Source organism: Hippoglossus hippoglossus, chromosome 19 (assembly GCF_009819705.1).
Source record: "Hippoglossus hippoglossus isolate fHipHip1 chromosome 19, fHipHip1.pri, whole genome shotgun sequence".
Classification (NCBI taxonomy): domain Eukaryota; kingdom Metazoa; phylum Chordata; class Actinopteri; order Pleuronectiformes; family Pleuronectidae; genus Hippoglossus; species Hippoglossus hippoglossus.
The window spans coordinates 4,759,628-4,783,359 of NC_047169.1; the positions used below are offsets into that span (position 1 = coordinate 4,759,628).

The 23,732-nt window shown below is 41.5% G+C and overlaps 1 protein-coding gene across 3 annotated transcripts; it reads right to left on the reverse strand.

The window, feature by feature from the left end:
- Positions 1-506: 506 nt before the first annotated feature.
- arhgap27 (Rho GTPase activating protein 27) lies at positions 507-23,401 on the reverse strand. Of its 3 annotated transcripts, XM_034569967.1 has the most exons (18): positions 23,280-23,401; positions 21,210-21,953; positions 10,098-10,571; positions 8,930-9,172; positions 8,623-8,703; positions 8,109-8,231; positions 6,803-6,889; positions 5,280-5,347; positions 5,033-5,120; positions 4,611-4,712; positions 3,896-3,994; positions 3,352-3,454; positions 3,055-3,189; positions 2,490-2,588; positions 2,313-2,390; positions 2,029-2,160; positions 1,824-1,929; positions 507-1,689 (listed from the first exon to the last, which is right to left on the reverse strand). In XM_034569967.1, exons 1-18 carry the CDS (start codon positions 23,382-23,384, stop codon positions 1,512-1,514), a joined length of 3,045 nt encoding a protein of 1,014 aa, XP_034425858.1. In that variant the 5' UTR covers positions 23,385-23,401; the 3' UTR covers positions 507-1,511. The 3 variants fall into 3 exon arrangements, with proteins under 3 accessions (XP_034425858.1, XP_034425859.1, XP_034425860.1); XM_034569968.1 differs by lacking the exon at positions 23,280-23,401 and having other exon boundaries at positions 1,338-1,689; positions 21,210-22,039; XM_034569969.1 differs by lacking the exons at positions 21,210-21,953; positions 23,280-23,401 and adding an exon at positions 13,733-14,004 and having other exon boundaries at positions 1,338-1,689.
- Between the last annotated feature and the right edge of the window lie 331 nt (positions 23,402-23,732).

Sequence of the window (23,732 nt, forward strand, 5' to 3'; positions counted from 1 at the left end):
GATTTAGTGACATCTAGTGGTGAAGTTGCATGTTGCAGCTGAACACCCCTCACCTCACCCTCCCCTTCCAAACATGACAGAGAACCTGTGGTGACCTTCAGTTGTCATAGAAACTCAAAATTAAGTTTGTCCAGTCTGGGCTACTGTACAAAAAACATGGCGGCCTCCATAGAGAGGACCCACTCCTGATGTAAATATAAAGTATTTAAATATAAAGGCTCGTTCTAAGGTAAAGAAAACAACAACTTGTACAATTTAGATGTAACACACTAGTAGAACATCACTAGGATTATTTTATATTCAGATCCTTTCACCTGAACCTGACACACTGGATCTTCAAGATATTGAATATGTTGGCCTGCACTGTGAGTCACTTGTATGTTCCTGCCACACACTATATGTCTGTTAATGAAAAAATCTCTGTTGAATGAAAAATTACTTTTCTTTCTTTCTTTCTTTCTTTCTTTCTTTCCAACAAGAATAAACACACAACTTAGTTTTGTTTATTTTTTACAAAGTTACTTTATTATTCAATAGCTTGTGCATTTCCAACACCTCTCAGCATAAACATGCTTTCTATTTCTATTTACAAGACATAAATCTCTGCTAATATCCAGTTTACCTTTTCATGGTCAGATTGACTTTACCACCGACTGTCAAAAATATCTCTTACTTATATATATTTCTATGTTATTGTAAAGTTTCTTCAAGTACAGCATGATCCAAAAAACGTGTTTTACAGTTCAGTGGAAGTATTCTATGTCACCATCTAGTTCACATTATTAATATTTATTTTTTATACATTTCTATATTACAATAAAACATATTCATGGGTCAAAACAAAAAAGAAAAAAAATGCAGTATTGGATTATAATCTCAGTTATTGCAATATGTGATATACTTTAATATCAAATCCAAAACAATATTTAAAAGTCATTAAACTAGAATAAAGTTGGAAGCAATCAGTGACAGTTTCTTACAGAGAGGATTGATGCATCTGTCCAGCTGTGACTTGGTTCCTATTTCAGCTGCGAATTAGAAAAATAAAACAAACTAACAAAAAAATAAAATAAACGATTAAAATCTCCAGAACGTGATTTGTGAGATAAAAACATTTTCACTCTCACAGATGTGACACAGTCCTTCTTCCACCCAACAGACAGGCTCAATAATCTGAGATGGGAAACTGAACCACACCGACACCTGTGCAGCTCAATTTCCTCCAATACTGCCAAACGTAGTTCTAACTGTGTGAGCCTCCTATGGAGTCAATCTGGTTACACATGCTTCATATATTCTGAGCAAAGACTATTTGAAAGTCCCTTTTCCTAGTTTTAACAGTGTTAAACTTCAAATATTCTGAGCAGAGAAAGCTTCAGGAGCCCTTTCACTTATGTTAAAAGATGAGTTTTGTCCTCAGGTGTTGCACCGAAGCCGTTTACGTGCACTTCAAACCACGTGAGCACATTTAGACATTCGCCCCCGTACTGCACCAGAGGCGTGTGACTGCTTTAGCTGGAGTGGAAGATACGCTCGTATTCGTTCAGAACGAACTCCACGATCTGGTTCTGAAACACCATGTGTATCGCGATGTTGGACGCCTCCATCTCTGGCCGAAGCAGCGTTGGACCGAACACGATGGCGACGTTCTGCACAGACATGCGATTCTCCTCCCAGAACTGAATGACCCTGTGAAAAGACATGAAATAAAGTTTTTTTTTTGCTACTTGTGCATTTAATTGACATCAATCTCTCTCTGTGGAAGTTCTCAAACTATTGTCATGAAACACCCACAGATCAGAAGAGACGATAATAAAGTTTACCTGCGTAAATGACCAAAAAGCATCTCCATGGTGTCGTGGTTTGGAAGAGGAAGAGATTTGACCAGGTCACGCATGCAAGACACTTTTGCGTTATGATCAGGAATTCCTAAAAAAAACAGGATCAATCAGTTATTAATACATATAATCGTTTCCATTTAGCCAGACAAGAAAACTTTTTGATTTATGGATGTGAAAATGTGCTTACTGATGGCGGTGATGAAGTTTTCAAAGTGGCTGAAGGGGAAAAGTGGCTCGGGAAGCTCTCGGAAAAACAACTTGAGCGCTCCGGTGATGACGTGAACGTCCTCCCACTGTCCGTCCTCCAGGTCCAGCTCCTCTGTTGGGACAAAACAGGTGCAGGGGCCATTACCACACAACGGAGGGCGCTGTTGTCCATTGTGAGATACGTCCACTTTCCACATATGCACAACCATTAGGTGGATTATCCAGTTTAATGCATGGGAAGTTGTAAAATGGTTGTGAGTTTACCGTGATCAGCCTTGAAGCGCAGTTTCTGGATGACAGCGAGGTTCCCACTCACTCTGTAGAGTCCGTCAATCTCTAAACCTGTGAATAAAAAAAACATCAGTTCCTCAACTGTTCAACTGCAAAAAGTAAAAACACTTCAGTGGGATCCTGACTTTAATATGAAGTCTCATTTCTCACCTCTCTTCTCTACTGCTTTGATACATCTCTCCACAAAACTGGGAACTGTGGTCCTCTCCTGTGCACAGAGTGTGGATAGGTGGCAGCCAAACACATTGTCTGAAGGGAATAATAACATAATCACAATTATTATTATTATTATTATTATTATTATTAGTAGTAGTAGTAGTAGTACTTCTAGAGCTCATAATACTACCTGTATTATCATCCAATTGAAGATATTAATTATCCTTATCAATATATAAGATCATACAGAATTAATAGATGATCAGTTTTTGAAAATGTTGAATAGTTCTTTAATGGTATTAAAAGTAACAGTGAGTATAAGAGCCAAACAAGTATCAGAATATGAAAAAGTGAGAATTTAACTGAAGAAACATTATTACTGTCTATTGGTTCCATGCAAAGTTTAGCACATTGTTTTATTACTGTTTTTATTATTCCAGTTTTTGTTGGATTGATTAGATTCTGAATACACTTTTAATTCCTTAAATTTCTCTTTCTCTTTGTACCTGTTTCCATGAGCTTCTATTGGAATATAAAGACCCACAGAGAACCACAGTACCTCGGATGTATCCCTTCTCCTTGACAGATTGCAGCGTTGGACGTTTCAAGAGGAACTTCATCAGCTTGGTTCGAACCCTCTTCTGATCGGACTCTCCTGCAGAGCTGGATGAGTGCGTGACACTCGGCTTCGAGGCTGAAGACAGAAATATGACACATTTAAACTGGTTGTAGCTTTGGCTATAAATATCTATAACTAATGTAGTGGATCTAATTAGGTCACAATGATTACGTCAATCATTCCACAATTAATTCAGACAAAGTTTGTTTCCACAGTGAAGGAGTTTGCTCCTCTTACATCTTCGCTTGTCTAACCCAGCGCTGCTAGACTTGTCATCTCGCTCTGTGATCTTCTCGTATAAATTCTCGTCCTCCTCCTCTGAGTGATGGTCCTGGTACTCCTGATGAACACACACATACAGAGAGATCTCTATTTAACAAACATCTCAATTAAACCTGACATGAACAGGATTTAATCCAGTGCTGCTGCACAAAAACACACCACAGACCGCGACAGACACACACACACACACACAAATAGGGCGCGTGCCTGAGGGTAACCTACAACCACACAGCTTATCAATCTTATTCATTTGTATTCTGACATGTTAACAGAACAGGAAGTGACTTGACTGGCTGCTTTCTTTTGTCCCCATTAAGACAATAGTCTGAATAAGAAGCACGGGAATATGAATGGAATAACTCATTAGCAACTCATGTAGACACTATAATCAAAATAATGTCTTATTCAGAACGAGGACAATAGTCAGAATATCTCTGTCCATGTAACAATGTCCCTGATCATTTTCACTTATTGATCATTGGACATTTGAAGTACTTACCAGTTGTCGTATGGTGTCCATTAAGACTTTGTGCCAGTCGTTGATGATGCTCTCTGTGTCGTACTGTACCAGAAACTCCACACCGTTCTTACCTTTTAACTGAAACAGATAAAATCACATATTAAATGGACAGTTTGTCACATGTTTCGTATCTTAACAGCTCTGAATACTAAATAAATCAGCCTCTGAGTAAAGGGAACCAATGTGAACACACTTCTTTATATTAACATTAGTACTGCTTGGTTAACTTTGTTTAGTTATAATTTCTGTATATTCTATTTAGATTATTATCAATATCAAGTGTCACAGCTCTGTGGTGATTCCATAACTTCTCATTTATGACCAAAGATAATTTAAATGAATGGCACTTCCATCAGCCTAAGCAGCACTTTGTGTTGTGTTGTTGCTTCACAGAAACACTACAGCACATTAGAAGTGGTTGGTAAACACTTACTTTTCATGTTCTTATTTAGTAATGAGTATTTAATGACACATATTAAATAGTATAATGTATTTTAGAAATGTATTTTCACCCTCTTTAAGAAAACTGATGATTGGACTTGTTAACCACAGTAGGATCAAGTTAATATCATGTTTTCTGGGGGAACATTCAATAACAATGCTAAAAATAGACGTGTGTTACTTCCCCTCGATGAAAAACACACAATCAAATGCCGCACATTGCATTATGGTCTGCGTCAACAAACGAACACACCTCTAAAACATTCTTTTTGCTGGATTTGTCCTTGGAGGCCCAGCCAATCGTGGCTCCTCGCAGGTCCACCGTGACCTCCGGGACAATCTGATTGGTCTTGCTCTGCACGGAGGGAAAGAACACAGCTGCTCACCAGAAACCGACGGCACTGCATTCCAAGAAACAAGCTGCGCTCAGAACAAAAGCCACGACCGTCAGTGTCAGCTGACGACCTGAGGGTTGTCTGCTAAGTCACTCCTCACAGAGGTGCCACAAACAACCTGCATCATGCTGCCGCTTATCGTTTCCTTTACTCTCTCAGGTTTGAAACATGACTTGTAAATAAAATGTATTGAAACTTCAAAATAAAGCGTCAGTGACTCATTCTGAACGTAACATGAGCAGGAACATTCAGATGTCAGAGTTTCTTATTAATATCGTACCGAGGCCCCCGTCACTGCAGACTTTGGGTCTTTGTGGAACGTCAGCACTCCTCCGTGGAGAACCGTCCACGTCTGGCCCCAGTTTTTCCTGTAAAAGGGGAAAAGACGCATGAGCAACTCAGAACAAAGCCATGGGGAGCTCTTGGGGGGGCGGGGGGCAAATGACACATGACTCCAAACACAGTCAAACTCAAAAGCTGAAACGTGAGAACGTCATAATCTCACAAAGAGAGTTTTTTTCATTTACCTGACTTTCTTGCCGTTCTCAGACACTTTTGTTTTGTTGAGAATTCCGGCTTTTTCTAAGTTCTGCACCTGAAAATGTGAAATAAAAACAACATTTAAAAAAACCTTCTGGATTATACGTAATTATTCGGCTTAAACGTAAACACAAATTACATGCTGATGCTGAATGAGGGACAAACAAAGCTTCATCAAATAAAGACAATGCAGACAGATTGTGTTCAATGTCATTCTCATCAAGAGGCACATTTGGAGAATTATGATAAAAAATAAGTGTAGTCTTGTCAATTCATGTTTAAAGTATAAGGCTTAAAATATAAACCTAATGTTATTCCATTATCATCAACAAATCTCATGAAAACACCCAAACTATCTAACTACCCATCTGTTTGTTTATCTCTCGATACTTCTTGTTTACTCATGTTTATAAAAAAACATTTAGTTTCACTTTTAGAACTTCACACACAGCTGTGTACTGCAGTTTTTACATGAATTCAAACAGGAGTAAATGTTCAGCACAGTATCTAAGCAAAGAATATATATATATATTTAATAAATCTATATTCGCATCTACAGGTTGTTTTTTTAAACGGAGGCTGAAATAAACTAGTCAGGTATATTTAGCGCTGCAAGCCTCACCTCACATACGCTCTTACTTTCAGAAAGTACACTTCCCATGAGCAGGTGCTTATTTGCGGTAAAAAAAATTCCCCAGAACTTAAATTAGATCCTGGTGATGTGATGGAAACGTTCCTGCAAAGGTTCCTACTTCCTGGTTAGAGTTCCTCTGGTACTTTATTGATTGTTTCCTACAGCAGGACACAGTGAGCGGGACTGACTCAAAATAAACTACTGTATGAAATTACTTTTGTCCATCAAAGCTGTGGAGATCCGACTGTGACTGGATCAAGAGTTAAGAATTCAAAACTCATAAAACACAAGCTTGCACTCTTCCTTAAGTCACAAGGAGAAAAAAACTCTTTCTTCTGCATTCAGAAATGGATCTGAAACTATGCCTCTGACGGTTTTGCATTTCACAAATCAAGTGAGCATTCTCCAATGTTACAGTATTTTTTGAATAAAATAACCCGAATTTGAATATTTTCCATCCGCTGCTGCTCAGCAAGAAAACACAGAGGGACTTTCAAAGTAAAAAGGAGAAACAGCACAATCCCAGCAGGGGAAGTTCATCATTATATGGAAGACACGGTGATTTAAATGTATTTGACACAGGAAATGAGACACGAGTACAACAAAAGCTGCCTGGGTGATGTACAGTCGCCTTTTGCCTGGTCATAGATAGACAGTGTTATCTATGGATCAGACTCAGGTGAACACTCAAACTAACCACCCACGTTATAGCGCAGCCACCTGGAGGTCAGATAATAAGGGCTTCTCCAGGGTCTAAACCCAAAAGCCTTAAGAGGAGAGATATACACAACACTGTTATTTTTCCATCTGGTTCATCTAGAGCAGAATGAGTGTCAGCAGACTGGGTCAGACTGGTGGGACACGGGCGGCACTCACGTTATGCTGCGTCTCTGGAGAGTTCCCTGTACTGGAGCTGTCGCTGCTGTAGTCGGACGTGTTCCTCCTGTGAGTCGGCACGAATCTCTGAACAAGAGAGAGAGAGAGAGAGAGAGAGAGAGAGAGAGAGAGAGAACAGTGACAGATTCATAAAGAAAATCAGACCAGAACATTGAAAACGATATAGCGATGATAAAGGAGATGTGTTAAAAGTTATTCCAAATAGGATGTATGTTCCTTTGAGGGAAAAGTAGCTGAAGATGTCCAAGAAAACATCAAATTAGAGTAATGTAGACCTTTTTTATGTATAATTAAATATATATTTAATTCTATGTAGTGTTTTCAGTGTCTGAATGAAGATAAAAATGTATATTTGTACATTACGCATATATTTTGTCTGCGATTGTTATTCGTAGCTTGTACGACGTGACAGCTCCCAAAAAGTGAAGCCAAATCGTCGTTATCGCCCCCTTGTGGCTGGCTGCAGTGTGGGTAAAAAATGTAATGCCTCCTCCATGTTAGTGGATGGGACATGGGTCAAGCTAAAAAGTCAAACCACACATCAAACTAATTTTCTTTGTTAATTTGTTTTCATCACATCCTGGGAGGAAGTGGAGACGCGCTCTCCATCTTTATATACAGTCTATGGGGGCAGCAGTTTAGTGTTAGCAGTTATTTGCACGTTAGGTGTGAACAAGTTCTGACCACAACCACATCCAGTTTAACGGCCAACTGAGGCAGACCTAATTGCGCGGCATCATTATTCCTCCTCACTAATGCTCTCGTGGCTGAATGGGAACAAGTCCCTGCAGCTCTGGTGGAAAACGCTCCCAGAAGAGTGGAGGCTTCCGCTAAATTCAAGATTAAAGACACAGCTGCACACAATATGAAGGGATCGGAACATATTTCTTTTAAAGCTGTGCAGGGAAATAAACAGCAGCCGTGACCTTAAATTCTACCACTGCTGTGTCCTTGTGTGAGGAATCGAGCCCCAGGCTGTCACTGGTGTGTTGCTAAAATAGGAACAAGCCCTTGTTTGTATCCAGCTACTCTCAGGTGTTTGTGTACACATGCAGCCGCTCCTCCCTCCCCACTCTGTCCTGGAGCTCACACTGTAAATAGGAGCAGACCACACTTGATTTGACTTGCTAAATAAGGGTTAAAAACCTCGGAGCATCGCTGGATAAACAGAGACTCTCCCTCAGTACTTAGTGCGTAAGCCGGCTGACACACCCTGGATGTGTGATGCAGCCTGTGCAGGTACATGCAGGTTTGAAAGTGTGTGTGTGTGTGTGTGTTAATGTACCACTTCTTCCTGAGCTGAGCTGAGCTGAGCAGGTCCCATGGTGTGTCTCCAGTTTTTAATGACCGACACGTTTTCCACCTCGACGCCGTTCTCCACCCGAGGGTGACCAGGAGCTACAGGGGCCTGGAGGGACCAGAACTCTGTTAGTTTAGTTCAAATACAAACAATTCAAAACTTAAAGATTTACTTTTAACCAGACAAGGGTAAAGAAACACCCATTTTTCCAAATAATATTCTCCAAAAATACAACAGTAGAGATATGTATAAAATATAAATATTTGAATGAACACAAACAAAACATTTTATTCAAACCAAATAAATTAAATTAAAACTGTTTGATAAATGTATGTATACTTGCCTAAGTTTGCCAAGTTTAATCTACTTTACATTATGAACAAAGTGTTTTTCATTGGCCTCGAGGCTAAAAACCGTGAATCCAGCAAAAAAGAAAGTATATCAAATTAAAATTGTATTAAAATTCCAGCTCTGACTGTTTTCTGCAGACGATCTTTACCTCAGGCAGGTTCCACTGGGACCTGGAGCCGTCTCTCAGGTAGTAGTACGTCTGCCCTCGCTCGTCCACAGACTTGATCCACTGTTGCATAACATATGTTTCTTAGTTAGAAATGGTTCAGTTATGTTCACTAATGTTTTCAAAGAAAGAAAAGTATTTTACTGCCTTGAAATGAAAATGACGGAAATCAACTATAGCTCAGAACATAAAGATACTTAGGTCAACATTTGTTAGTATTTCAACGTCATCCTTTTAATTTAGAAAAACCTACAGGAACTCATTCATGTTATCCAACACTCGGACACACCTGATCTGGAGACAGGTCACTGGTGAACACCCAGGTCCCAGTGGGATCCACGTTGAGGTTCCAGCCACTCGAGGTGCTGCGGTCCAGGTTGGCCCTGGGGATGATGGTCCGGCTCACGTGGCTGAGGGTGTACTCTTTAGGGAGGGTGGGAGGTCCCGCGGCAAGGAGCTCCTCGTAGACCTCTGTTTGTTCAGCAGCTGATGGGTAATCCTCCGGGGGGTAGTCCTCCGCAGGCAGAGGAGGCTGCGGGACGCAAACACGACAATAACGATAATTAAAACACACACACGTGAAAGGAAAGTCAAAAACTACATCAGCTCATTGGTTTTATGGTTTGTTTTTCTCTTGTGACACCGTTCACACCTTTCTTGTAAGATGGAAAACTCACAGGTTTTTTATCTTGATCTTTTCTGTCTTGATAATTGAGAGTGAGATGAAGAATTGCACACCACTCTTGTACGATGAAATATGAACGATTGTACTCAACGGAACATCAAAAGCTCACCAATTAACAAGATTTTTTTTAATGAAATCAAATCTCTCGTGGGAATCGAAAAGCTAATTCCCACAAATCTGATTGAATTATTTGTTTAATCATCCCTGGGGAGTCGTGACCTTCAGACTGGGTGTAACCGCAGAACTGAAGAGATACAGACACACTGATCTTTGTCCCACTTCAGTCTTTGTGTTGAATAATGTCGGCTGAATAATTTCCTCCTGTGGCCCTGATGCAGAGCTCAAGGACTTTTCCATGACATTGATATATAAGTCACAGTATTTTCTTCATGGCCTCAAAGTAGCTCAAGCTCGAAACACGTCATCAAGGAGGAGAAAAGGGGTCAGAGAAGAAAATGTGAGAAATCATTGGAATAATGAAATATTAGGATGTGCAGTGGAACATTTTTACTTTTCTCAACAGCCCCTGAAATCCTCTCGTCTTTTGAATTACTTCAAAATGAGGACAGATATTTCCGTTCTTTTAAAGTAATACTGGAGACTACTAGCACACGGGAGCTGTTCGCTATCCTGATGAAAATGAGTCCTGTCTGCGATGTGGGTGCAGGAGATTTAATTTTATTAAAAGCAGACTGTATTTGCAGCTTTCCCCTGGGTGAAGCTAAAACAGGAGACGGAGAGAGGCTAAGTGGAGCAGCCAGCCCGTCCTTACCGGCCCCGCCTCGTGAAACCTGTGCACGCTCATCGGCTCCATCAGCGGCGGATACGGGCTCAGCAGCTCCGGAGGCTCCCAGGACGTCTCCCCGGACATCGCGTTGTAGAAGTAGGGGCGACCACTGGTCTCATCCACCAACTGCTCCCAGTCTGAGGTCCACGCAGGGGGGGAGGAGGTGGACAGAGAGCGGGCAGGTGACTGAGGAGGCGAGGGGGAGCAAGGCTCCTCGGCAGGGAGACGCTCGGGGTCCGTGGGGGAGTCTAGAAAGGGATTGTCCCAGGTGGTTTGCCCCGTGGATGGGTGGTAGTAGTACTCCTGTCCACTCTCCTGGTCAACATGCACCTCCCACCCCTCTGGGTCAAGGTAGGAAGGAGAGTAGGACGAGGGAGCCGAGGGGGGAGACTCAGAGATGCTCTGGCGAAGCTGTGCTACGTTGACGTAGACGGCTGACCGGAGGTTTTCATTCTCCACCTATGGAAAGAAATATGAAGATTTAGAAACTCAAATACATCCACAGCTGGTTCTAGAAAACAAGGACTACAGCCAGGGGTGAATCCAGGGCCCAGGGCCGGGGGGCACTAGACCCCAATCTGATCTGATCACAGTAAAAAAAACAGTTTCTCGCACATTAGAACAAACCTTGAAGAACTGGTAAACCACGATTTCACGAGCTGTGTCTAAGTATCTGAAGAAGCCGGCTTCAGCTCACTGCTCACACTATAGCTCTTTACAAATCAGCCTTCCGCGTCTTTCACCCCGGCCTCAGGAAGTAGCATACAGCTAAAAAAAAATACACAAACCACACAACCGTTTCTCCACACAATGGTTGTAGTAATCGTTGCGTCATTCTCGCTTCATTTCTCCTGCACACACAAAACTTAAATTCTCTTGTGTGGAAGCAATGTCAGAGTTTGTCTGTACTGATGAGTCCTCCCACATTTACATGTGCTGATCAGTGGTGTGTTTTGATTAACCAGCAAACCTCAGAGAACACAAGAGAAACTGGTTAAATTCACCAGAGCGATCAGGGAATATTTCAGTTTCTCAATGATATAATACGAACTACGATTTAGGTTTCAGAAGCTTGTAAACCTCCAGAGCTCCACAAGCTTCGACTCGCTGGGCGACAAAACGATAACAACTACTGTAATATGATTTTAGTCAATAGAAATACAACAAAACCCCAATGTTTATCGATATTTTTTTTGCTGATATGGACATTTTTATCTTGATATAATTTCTGGACGCATGACCCGGCCCTACATGCAAATAAAGTCCGAAGATGACAACTAGTTTGTTTAAAGAGTGTGAGAGTGAACCAGAGTGTGATGAAAGGCCGACACTGTCCCCAGCAGCTCTCCTGAAACTGTGATGCAATGACTCAGTGTGACTGAGAGTCACAGTTACACTTGGAATGACCCCGGGACCAAACTAAAACGAACCAAAACTCAGTCATCGTTCCACTTTCGGAATAAAAAGAATAAAACTTAGTCATCTTTCTGCTCTTCTCTCCTTCAGAGTCATGACGGTACAGCGGCTGCCTCTGGTCTCGCAGCTATTTACCTGAGACTGTCTGTGCTGCGTGTTCATCACTGTGATCAATGCACAGAGCGATAAGGAAGAAACAGGTCAGTAGTGGACTGACACTAAAACCAGTCTAGTGTTCTTTACTTAAGTGCAGCTTTTATGCATCATAGTTCTACATTGTACTTGTTACCGCACAAGAGTTGAAGTTACTTCTTACTTTGCAAATCATGTGACAAATTATATTGTTTTCCCTGCAGAAATCTGTTTTCTCACACGCAGGTAAATTCAACTGAGCTCTGGAAGTTGTCTTTCCTGGTAAACAAAGCAATATCTGACAAAGTAATTTCCGAAGAAAAACCTTTGAGTCATGCTTCCTTAGAAAAAAGTCTAGTCTGCCGCTCTGCCTTGTTCCTTCTTGTCTCAGGCTTCTTTTCTGGAGCATTTTAGATCCATTAAACTGGTAGAAGACATTATTCTTGCAGATTTGTCACTTGTTGGACAATGTGTTATATATTGAAATGTCTTCATAGGGCAATAGGCCCCATGTCATGTAAATACAGGAATTGTACTTGTTATAGAAGAAATTCAACATTGTTTTGTGCAGCTCTTTACTTGAGTATTACATTACATTTCATTTAGCTGACGCTTTTATCCAAAGCGACTTACAATAAGTGAATGATCTGAATACTTCTTACTCGGCCGAGATGAAGATAAAAGTAGAATAAAACTTAAAAGCGAGGAGAGCATTTCTTCATTATCAGTGGTGTGATTTTGATCTATTCACGGTTATCACTTTGCTTCAGTATTGATCTCAATCTAACCCTGAGCCAATCAATATAGATAACCAGACAACTGACCCCGAAACAGATTGATTCCAAACGACGCTGCACAGAAACACAGAGAGGAAATGAAAGAGCGGCTTCATTGATCTCTGACCCAGCGACGCTGGAATGTCCCCGTCCTCTGGAACAAACCTTTAAAACCAACCACAGGCAATGAAAGGAAAACCAGGCGCACTGTATTCATGAACAAGCAGATACATATCAATAAACACTGTGATATAGATAGGCATCCCTTTCAAGGAAATATTACTACTAGTACTAGAGTAACTTTCAATTTGAGTCAGTCCAACTGCATGACTCAAACTGTTTGTAGTATTTGAGGAACCTTTTTAATGGTACTTTATTTTACTCCAATGCTTTTCAGGAGAACATTTTGTATCTTTTATTAAACTACATTTATCTGACAGCTGAACTTACAAGTTCATTTTCAAAACTTTACATAAAAACATATATTATTAACTTATAAGATTTGAGATGAACCCAGTTTTCAGCCTTTTTGGCTTGTGATCCCTTAGATCCCTTACAGATCTGAGCAACAAATGACTGTGTAAGGGGCCTGAACCCTTGGCTAGAAACCAGTGACATGCCATATATGGCTGTAGATAAAGTGCTGCTAACATGCTGATGCATCAGTAACAACCTAATACTGTGATTTAGAATAATAATCGGTCACAAGGTTCTATACAAGAGTACTTTCACTTTTGATATGTTTAGTACATTTTCCTGATAATTGTTTTTAGTTATGGTTGTAAATGCAGAAGGTACATGTATAGTATTTCTAGAGTAATGTTGTGGGAACTGAATATTTGTATCATGTTTAGTTTCTCTGCAGTGAAAAGGTGAAAAATATCAGTTTTCTGCCCGAAAGCCACAATAACATAAAACACGGCTGGAATCAAAAGGACATTCTGCTGGTTTCTGGATGAAAAGCATTTCAAAAAGCTTATTTGGATCTAAAGACTCGCTCGTATCCACAGTTAGTGACGGAAGTTCTCGCTGTCGACAAACAAATCTTTCAAATTCAGACCTTAACCCCCAAAAATATGGTTCTTTAATACTAAAACAAAAAAAAGGTAAAAGAACATCGTCTGAACAACAGCTGCCAGCGCTGTCGCTGCTCTAGGAACAAGTGCAGATGTGACTGTTTAGGCAAAAGCAGGAAGCGAGATTGTCATCAACACAACAGAAAATACTCCGACCACACAGCGTGAAACTTTACTCTGTAGAAATAAACGCTGCCTTGATGCCGGCGTCGCCACATACCTGAGGACCCACCGGCAGGGTCAGGCCCGGCTTGGCCCGGTGACTCGACCAAACCCTGGAGTACATGTCCACCATGTTTGTATGGCTCTACTGAAAAGGAGCCATTCGTCCAAATGTGCAAAACAAGGAACTCAACCCGACTCGAGCCTGCGACCACGCTACACCAGCTTGTGATGGGAGAGAGACGCGAGGCACACCCTCAAACACACATCCTCCCCTGGCTGCAGCTGTGACAGTTGCAGTGCAGACAGAAAAGAGAACTGTGTTACAATAGCAGCAGGAAGGGACTGGGTGAGGGGTGTGTGTCTCTGTGTGTGTGTGTGCCTACGCATGAACAGCCTCACACAGGATGGAGGGCTAGAGGGTAACTGTCTGTGTGTGTGTGTGTGTGTGTGTGTGTGTGTGTGTGTGTGGACAGAAACAATGAAAACAAGACAGAGAGGAGGTCTAGATAAATGGAGAAACATAAACTTCTCACAGGTCACATCCACCTACTTCCTGCCCATATGATCAAAAAGGAAATGACAGCAACTGAAACACATCTTTTACACAGCGCCTGACTTTTAGTTTGAATAACAAAACAAAACATGTCACAGAGCAGGAAAGCTTTTGAAAAGGTCTTCTCCTCGTGTGCAGCAGCTTCTCTAACATCATGCACCGTATTCTTCTGGTAAGTCACTGGTAATCTTCTGGTAAGTCACTGGTAATCTTCTGGTAAGTCACTGGTCCATTGATTCAGGCAAAAAAGGGGAAGCGATAATTTTTCAAGATGAAATGGGAGAGGTGCTTTTGACAAGACGTCGCGTTTGCCCTGAAACAGGAAGTTTAATTGTTCAATCAACACTTCCCTCAACAGGAGACAATATTAGCCCGTCTGCAGACAGCGGACGCAGCATCATGTGGCTGATCGGGTCGAGGTTTCTAGGTTGGGGTTGATCTCGAGGGGCCGGTGGCTAACTGGGACAACTTATCACTTTTACAGCTAAAGATGAAACGCTGCGAAAAAGTAATATCACGATCATGGTGACCATATTATCACGGTGTTATTATGTCCTGACAGTGTTCCAACAGTACTGATAAACAAACTAAAATTAACATTAAAAAGAAGAAGTTTAAGTTAATTAAATAGCTTTGTGAAGTGAAAACTTCCTCTAATGCAGGTTTGAATGAACACAACCTGAAATAAGTAAATCAAATGGGCAAAGTTGTGCATATTGTTTTTCCTGGTACAAAACCAGCTGATTTGTACAAGTCATTTCAGAATATCACGATAATAGTGAATGCTTCTTGTTTCATTTCAGCTCAATGGGAGAGTCTATCCTGAAGTTTACATCATTCACAGTCGAGTTTCTCTCTGAGCGGAGGAGAAGCGGAGGAGACGGGTTGGTGACTTGTGACGTTAAGTGCAGACGTCGACCCGTCAGGACAAAGTATCAGCGTTTGTTTGCAGACAGCAGATGCTAGCAGCTCTAATGGCCGGAGCACCAGCATCTCCCCTGTTGTCGCTGACTAATGCTGCTTCTAGCATGTTTTTACTGCACATAGCGAATCTATGTTGTCTTGGAGACTGGCTAACTTTGGTTGATGGTGCACCATGATACCGGTAAACGTTTCATCATTAGAAACAGGTACGCTTGTCAATCCCTCTGTATTTTCCAGTATCAGGGTTTCTGCAGAAGCTCAATTTAAAACGTTTTAACACCATAACGAATGCAACTTAAGACCGATGTCAAACACAACTGATATGAAAGAATATCTTCACTTTTCCATAACTGAAGAAAAAGAGAAGTAGCTGAGTACAGAATAACTCTCGAAACTCTACTTTATCTCTCAAACTACAAACAACAGTAGATTTCCATAGTTTTTGCCTCAGACAATAAAGTGTAGCGCGACCAATTCTGATCGGGTGATGTAGGTTCCACCATCAGCTCCACGTTGGTCTAGTTTGTAGTTTTATTACAGTATGACACAGTCTGTATCAACATGATTGAGACCAAGCTAAATGTCCTTTAGACCTAGTTCATACTATTTCAATGCGTTACAGTTTGTAGAACAATGGCTGCAGTGGAAACATTTTGCATTTTTTCCCCATTAACAGAAGACAGGAGATCATTTGTTATTCAAATGTGTCTTTGAAAACAACCTTGACAATACTGATGTTTCAAATCTCAGCGATATGCGGGTCTACGATTCGGGTGAAGGACAACGTCACATGTCACGGAAAAGTTTAGTCTGCGAGGAGAAACTGTATTTGGCTTCTTCTTCTAACTATTAAGTACAACTGCATTTAACGTTTTCAAGCATGATCTGTAAAGAAAATCCTGCAGAGCGGAGCAGGCCACTCTCTGGCCTCAGCAATGCATGAAGCAGCAATCTGCCTGATTACTTAACCACATTAGCACTCATCCAATCAGACAATGGAGCTCCAAATTGGGGCCCAAATCACGCCACAAAGCACACAGTCCAGCTATTGAATGGATGTGGCTCCGCCCCCTCTTACATCACACTCTCCGTGGCCCAGAATCCAGGATAACTCCTCAAATACTCAATGCAGAATCCATCTGACTATCATGATCCTCATCTTTAGCGCTTCAGGCCAGGTCTGCACGAACCACACTCTGAATCTGCAACTTTCTTCCCACTCTTATTTTGTAGGTGAAATGCTTTTCTGTGTAGGAGGGGAACTCTTTAATCGTCTCGGAGGAAACTGGAAACCAGCCGATCGAAATGGAAACCTCTCACCTCTGAAAAGATTTGACACTTAGTTTCAGGTGCAAATATCAACACAGAGCATGCAAACAAACTGCAGATCCACTTCCCTGTATCTGTTCTCACACTTTATATATTCTGTTTACACTGTTTACACTAGTTTTTATTCCATTTATAGTTTATATATAAGTATGTATATTGACTTATTACTTTACTGATGTCTATTTTGGACTTAGGCAAATGTCCCCATTGTGGGACTAATAAAGGATTATTTTATCTTATCTTATCTTACACTTTGGGACTGCCCTTGTGGGAACCTTCAGCTCCGCACTGTGCTGACGGTAGGATGTTCTGAATGTCAGGATCACTATAATCAAGCGTCTCATTTGAACTCAACAAAAAACATATTACGAATAGTCATGACACAAAAGACATTCCTGCTCCTATGACTCAAGATTTCTGCTTTCTCTCGCCTCATTGCTCAGGATGACAGTGAGCGCTGCTTCACGGAGCTCAACCCAATAATCATATTGATAGAAACGATTTCAGAAACTCAAACCTCTGCGTTGGCCCCAGTTTGACCTCTCATGTATGACTGTTCCATTCCAGTTACAGAGCAAACTTTGTGAGAAATATGAAAACATTTAATACAGGAAGATTTTACTCCTCAAAGACTTGTCTTGCTACTGTGATGTATTGTCCACAAATATTTTGTGAAAACTTCATTTTAATTCACTAGATGCTGATTTTTATTTGGGTCAGCAACAAATATTAGTCCCATTAATGTGCATGATTTTATTCATCAGGATCCATTAATTATTGTCTGAGAAATCAAGGGAAATGATTCATGAGGAAAATCTCACGAATCCTGGATCCGCCCCCTGATCCAGATCCACATGAAAGTTGAGAGTTCTCAGGTCCACAAAATTTCATGGCATATCTTCATAATGATGATATTGCAGGTAAATAGGTGTTAACTCAGCAGCTGCAGTCTCTGTGACGTGACTGTAAAGGTCGTATATGAGAAGTACAAACTGGGGCCGGGCTTGTCGAACCCTCGATCACAGTTACATCTTGTGTGAGATGCATTAAGAACATACAGTTCGAACCAGGATGTCACTCAGTGGAGCACACACCTCCGCCAGGGCCCAACGATAAATTCAATGAAGTGCACAGAGTTTCACACATTCACAGGTTCCCTAAATGTGTCTGATCATCCAGATCCATGAGTTTAAAATGCCCGATCAAACTTTGTTAAAGAAAGTGACCCTCATACCGAATCCTTCCAAGTTTCATGGTAACAAACCAACCAACCAACAAATAGACAGGTGTTAAAACACAACCTCTTTGGTGGAGGTAAATAAACAAACACTTGTAAAACTGACACTGAGACAAAATGTACTGACTCAATCTTTCAGGTTGAATAAACACATCACTGTTTCCAAGGAATTGTATGAATCCGACTACAACACTGAAAGTTAAAGGGCCTGACAGGAACAACCAGGAAGCGGAGGCTCCGTGCACCTGTTCTCGACGTACACATATTCTGTCAGGTAGGCATGCACAGAGAACAGACACTCACACTACCTGTTGGAGCAGTTTGCTGGCATTTGATTTTTTTTTCAGCTCTACAGAGCAGTAATAATTACCACTCTGTCGTCGTGGAGGAGCTCACGGTGGAAGCTGCCGTTCCTCCGGCTGAGCTCGGAAATGATTTCAAGACAGAAAAGGGATCAAGTGTTCAGGTAGAAACGCAGAATCATCACCGTCAGGACTCTGATGTCTACAAGAGGACAAAAGGCAAAGTTTCTTAGTACTTGCCAAAGATCAATGGGACGTTGGACCCCTCTCATCAATTATCTTGACGACAAGTGATAAAAATAAATCAATATCCATCATGAGTTCTTCAAAGAGAGCTGTGACACACTGGTGCCGCACAACAGCTACGAGAGAGACGACATAATAAGCTAAACAACAGGAAGGAACAGACTTAAAGATGTACTTATTTTTACCTTTATGTCAACTGAATCAATGAAATATTATTCGTCACATTAGGTCTTAATGAGGCGCATCATTCTCTGACCTTAACCCTCAGCAAGAGTGAGGATAATCCACCAAAAACCCTTAAATTGTACAGTTATAATTGAACAAACACTGGATTATTAATCCCACCTGGATCTGTCATCCACTAATCTCCCCTCGGGGACTCACAGAGCAGCCAACATGGCCCCTTGATATGACCCGACCCACATTTGGGCTAATTACACGTCCCGCACATTACATGTGAACTCATACGTCAGCTGTCATGGCAGGGAAGGGGGCACTGGAGGCTCCACAGCAATGCATGCTGGGAGCCAGGCCAGGACCCCCACCACAAAGCCCTCTCCCTCCTCCTCCTCACATCACCATGGAGATGGCCCTCCATTGTGGGCTAAGAATTACAGCACTTGAGGGGTCCTGGCACGTCTGAGGTCACAAACACAGGTTTCAAGCAGCAAATGCAGAAACTCATGTGATTTCAACTAATTATTCTAAGAACAAGCGAAGCAGCAAACTTTGAATTACATTAATATGACGCGCACACACACACACACACAATCAGCCGACACACACCAGGAGAACTATCCAAAGTTTAAAAGTGAACAGAAATCTCATCCAACTCTCCCTGACGCATGGCTGACGCGCTCCCTCCTGCAACAGGTGCAAAGACACCAACTGTCTCCGAACTCACCGGGAACCGGAGCTTTCTGTCGTTTTGGGCTCAACAAACCACATCCAGCAGGAACAGGAGGTCACGGGAGGTTTTCATTTGGCGGGTTTCATGGTTCCCCTGCGCTGCGGTGGATCATGATTCCCAGGATCGACACCGGTGCTGGGGGAAACCAGGTAGAGCCAGCTGGAGGTTTGGGAGTGGCCGCCCTCCCTGCTCGTTAACTCCTTCCTCTCCGCAGCCTGAGGCGACACAACCTGTTCCTAGAACCTGTTCTGACTGAGCTCAGCTTCCCTCTGAGCCTGGTGATGAACCTGCAGCTCCTCCTTCACCGAGTTCAGCCTCCGAAGAAGCGACGCGTTCAACCCTAAAACCTGAGCTGGCTTTTTGACGCACCAGATGGGAAACGAGTCCACAGCAGCAGAAACTTTCACTTTTTCTACTGGTGTTGAAAACCAGCACCTCTCCTCGCCCATTGAGAGGACAGTGAGGGGGACAGGGGACCATTCATATGCTGATGAGCTGGCACAGACACTGTGAACCCGACCACTGAGGTATTTCACTGGGAAAGGTTTCAGAATCAACATGAGATTCAACAGCCACAAGATTCAGCTACTGTTTACATGTTGTGAATTATGATGATAAAAACAATAATTCATTAAATAAAAATCTGATAAGTAAATCAAATGAATCACAAGATAATTAAAGCCTTTTTATATATGGAATATTTCAAAACCCTTATTTTTTTACATGATTAAAATGCTTAAAATATAAAATCTGAAATATAATTACATATGTAGGACGGGTCTTTTTTATCCTTATATTATTTTGCGGACACAGATACCAAGAACCCAACCACTCAGGTATTATTAAATGTGTGTCTGTATATAAAAGTGGACGTAGACTCTGTGTCAGGAAAGTGAAGCCAATGTGGAAGTGTCTGACACCTGTATTCTCTCGAATGGCCAGCAGAGGGCGACTCCACTAGTTGTTTCCACTTCTCACTCGGTTTATAACATCAGTAAACATTTTCCTATGGATTATAAACAGACTCATACACTAATATACTGAAGGTATTTAAACAGCATTGCAGAAACCCAAGCTCTATCTTTTATATCAAGATTTTTAAAAACTGGTTTTAAGTAAAGAGCGGTTTAAGCTTGAACATGATCTTTAGAGGGAGTTTTCTGTGTTGCAGATCGTTTTCTGCAGCTTTGTCTCAGGACTCTTTTGGGGCAACATGAAGCCAACTCTCTGTTACCTCCATGAATCAGAGCCAGCGTGAGCTCCTGTTGCTCCTCTGCCCTGCAGGCTCGTCTTTCCAGGACAAAGACCCTGTTCTGCTCGGTGTTTTTTTTATTCAACAAACAGCCCATTTAACACCAGGGTTTCATCATCTCTCCAAAAACTCAAGTGCATGTACTCTAGTACTGAACTTAAGTACCACGAGGAGGTACTGTGAGTACTACTTTTAGACAGAAAACCTGTAATTAGTGTATACATTTACATCTTATAAAGGATTAAATGAAATAAACACATACGTCAATGTATTCAGGAACTTAAACAAGTTAAAATCAGCTTTGTTATGCTCAGCTACATGATAAAAAAAAAACTACAACTACTACTATTGATAATAATAATAGAATAAAAGCGTTTACAGGTGTATTTATACTACGATCAGCTGAGATCTCTCAACTACACACCAGTAATCCCCATGTTACTGATCATGTGACATTATACTACAATGATAGCTCGGGTGTATCATATAAAATACATGTGGATGATTTCTACGTCTATTTAATGTTTGTAACTTAGTTAAATGAATTTGTAAAATGTATATTTTGACGTTTAATGGCCTTTTCTGTTGATCAGTATCAAGAAGCCTCAATGGTGACAACTTATTTAAATGTGTGTACTGTAGGACACCAAATAACAGACCTCTACAGTGTTATGTTATAAAACAGCGCCCTCTGCTGGCTGTGACATCACAATGACACATTTCCACCTATGAATGAAAACAGTGACAGAGTCTTGAGTGATGATGAATGAAATCCTCACCTGCTCAGTGAGAGGCGCATCAGGGGCAGTTGGACTCAGACTCGGCTGCTCTGGTGCTGAAAGGTCACTGGAAGCCAGAGGATCAGAGAGTGAGTTCAGCTCTGGGAACAGCTCTGGTATGGTGTCGTATATGTTTGAAGGAGGGGGTGAGGGGAAGGAGACGTCTTCATCATCCTCAAACCACTTTGCCTTTCTCTCCTCCAGCGGGGGGCTTGGCAGCTCTTGTGGTTCGTCCTCAGCCTTTGGCAGAGGAGGAGGTTCTGGAAGCAGCTGCAGGCCGTCGGCTTGCAGAGGAGCTGAGGTCGATGACAGGCTTCCTGCTGAGACCTGCTTCTGTAGATTATCCACTGTGGGTGCAACGCTGCCTGTGAGTCCTTCTTCAGGCGTCTCCACCTCTGGTAAACTGTCACAGAAACCAAACGTAGAGAAGCGGTATGTCTCTCTTGAAGCATCGGGAGCCGGGACACGAATCACTGGTGTTGCTTTGCACAGGGTCATATCTGCTGCTCCGCTGCCGGTCACACACTCCACCACGTACTGTGCAGGGACGTAGAAAGGACTGGAGTCCGGATCCCTGCGGACGTGCCACCAGTGCTGGTTGGTCTTGGACACCAGGGTGTAGCTTTCGTTAGGCTTGATGGACACGAGGCTGCCGTTCCTCGCCGTGTACTCAAACTCATACTGCACCGACACAAGCCCCATGCTCCGGTGTGGCCTCGGAGTCAACGTGCAAACATCACGGAGCTGCGGACAGTAGAGGAAGATGGAGCGGGTTTCAATCACAAATGTCAGTTAGTGTTATTATCTATAGAGAAATATCACTAATGGATAAACCCCCACACCAAACAGCTTTTTGTTGTTTTGTGTTCCTGTTGAACTTTTGTGTCTTTTTTGTCTTCTTTGTCGTCATTTTCAGTCTCTACTTGTTGTAGTTTAAGTGAATAACTGTTTCTTTTCTGTGATTATGTTGTTGTTTCGTGTCTCCTTGTACTTTGTTGACATTGTGCGACTCTTTGTAGTCGTTTAATATCTCTTTGTTGTAGTTGTCAACGAGTTTTGTGTCTAATCTGTGTTTACGTTGTTGTTTTGTTCCTCTTTCATGTCTCTCTGTGGTTAATTTGTGTTTTGGATAATTTTGTCTTTTCTATGTTCGTGTTGTGGTTTTTTGTAAATAGTAATTCTTGTAACATTTTGTGTCTGTTTGTATTAATTTAGTGTTTCTTTGTTTTAGTGTCAGATAACTTCTTGTTTTTTCTGTGTTTGTGTTGTTGTTGTTTTTGGGTTTATCTCTTTGTAGCCATTTAGTGTCTCTTTGATATATTGTATCTTTTCTTTCTTCTTTATGTTGTCGTTTTGTGTCTTTGCAGTCGGTGGATTGACTGTGGAACAATGTGTGTCACAGCAGCAGTCTCAGTGTGGGTCTGTGTGGACGACTCAGTAATCCATTTGTGTGTAACGGTGGATGCAGTTTCAGATTTGATCGTGACGATTTTTATATCTGTGCACAGGAATGTGACAGGAAGTCGCTTCTATTTGCTGCCGAGCAACTTCAGCCTAAATTTACAGACCATTTCAGCAGCAGACTGAAAACTGCTGCTAAGCCACAAAACAGGAAGTCTGCACCAACCTCAGCTCAGTGTCAGTCCCACGTCACCTTGTAATCTCAGTTTGCCTTATCGGGCTTTATTTCACCCATGAATCTCTCAGCACATTTACAGATATAAAGAACAAACACTACAATAAAACATCAGGACGCTGAAGTTAGCAGCTGTATCACATGCAAGAGATACCATTTTGTGTTTTTGTTGGAGTCATATTATTAAATCTTAATATTTGAATTTCATTTTTGGGTCAACTGACACATGTCAAATTCATAGGAAATGCAAAATAAGATAAAATATGGAAAATAAAACATTCACCAACATGGGAAAAGTAACTGAGTTAAAGTTAAATGAACACAAAATATAATGTTTAAATTTGGCAACTCACAGTCATATATAACTAAAGGTCAGTGTAACAACAAATAACTTCCTGTAATTTCCCGTCACATGTAATAATTCATCTACTTGCCTGATTCCAAGATGTCCCTGTAACAGTCGTGTGTCTACAGAGCTGGAGTCGTACAAGCTGCTGCTTCACTGTAAATGTTTCTGTTCGCCTGCTCCTCGCTCTCATTTCCTGTTCTGTGTGAAGGCACCTCGACTGACAGAAGCAACCGGTGACTGATCACAGCACCGAAGCCACATGAAATGGGAAGTCTGACTTTGTATTTTTGAATTCTGTTTGTGGCATCTCATGGACAGACGCTCGACTGGAATGAGCGCCAAGAACATGACTCATTGTGCTGTTACAACAGAGAAATACTGAAAATGTAAAAGACTTGTTTTGAATATATTTTTTTTAATTTGTTGCATTATTTATGTTTATTTTAGGCAGATGATCAGCATAAAAATCGATAGTGCTACTCAGTAGAGTGCATAACTCTGCCAACGTCAGACAGTTCCCTTGTGAAACCACATTTAA

Coding starts and splice junctions, on each gene's coding strand:
- arhgap27 (XM_034569967.1), bottom strand. CDS start 23,384: ATGAGAGCGAGGAGCAGGCGAACAGAAACATTTACAGTGAAGCAGCAG. Junction 3,995..4,610: donor GCAAAAAGAATGTTTTAGAG/GTGTGTTCGTTT, acceptor TATCTGTTTCAG/TTAAAAGGTAAGAACGGTGT. Junction 3,190..3,351: donor TGGGTTAGACAAGCGAAGAT/GTAAGAGGAGCA, acceptor TTCTGTCTTCAG/CCTCGAAGCCGAGTGTCACG.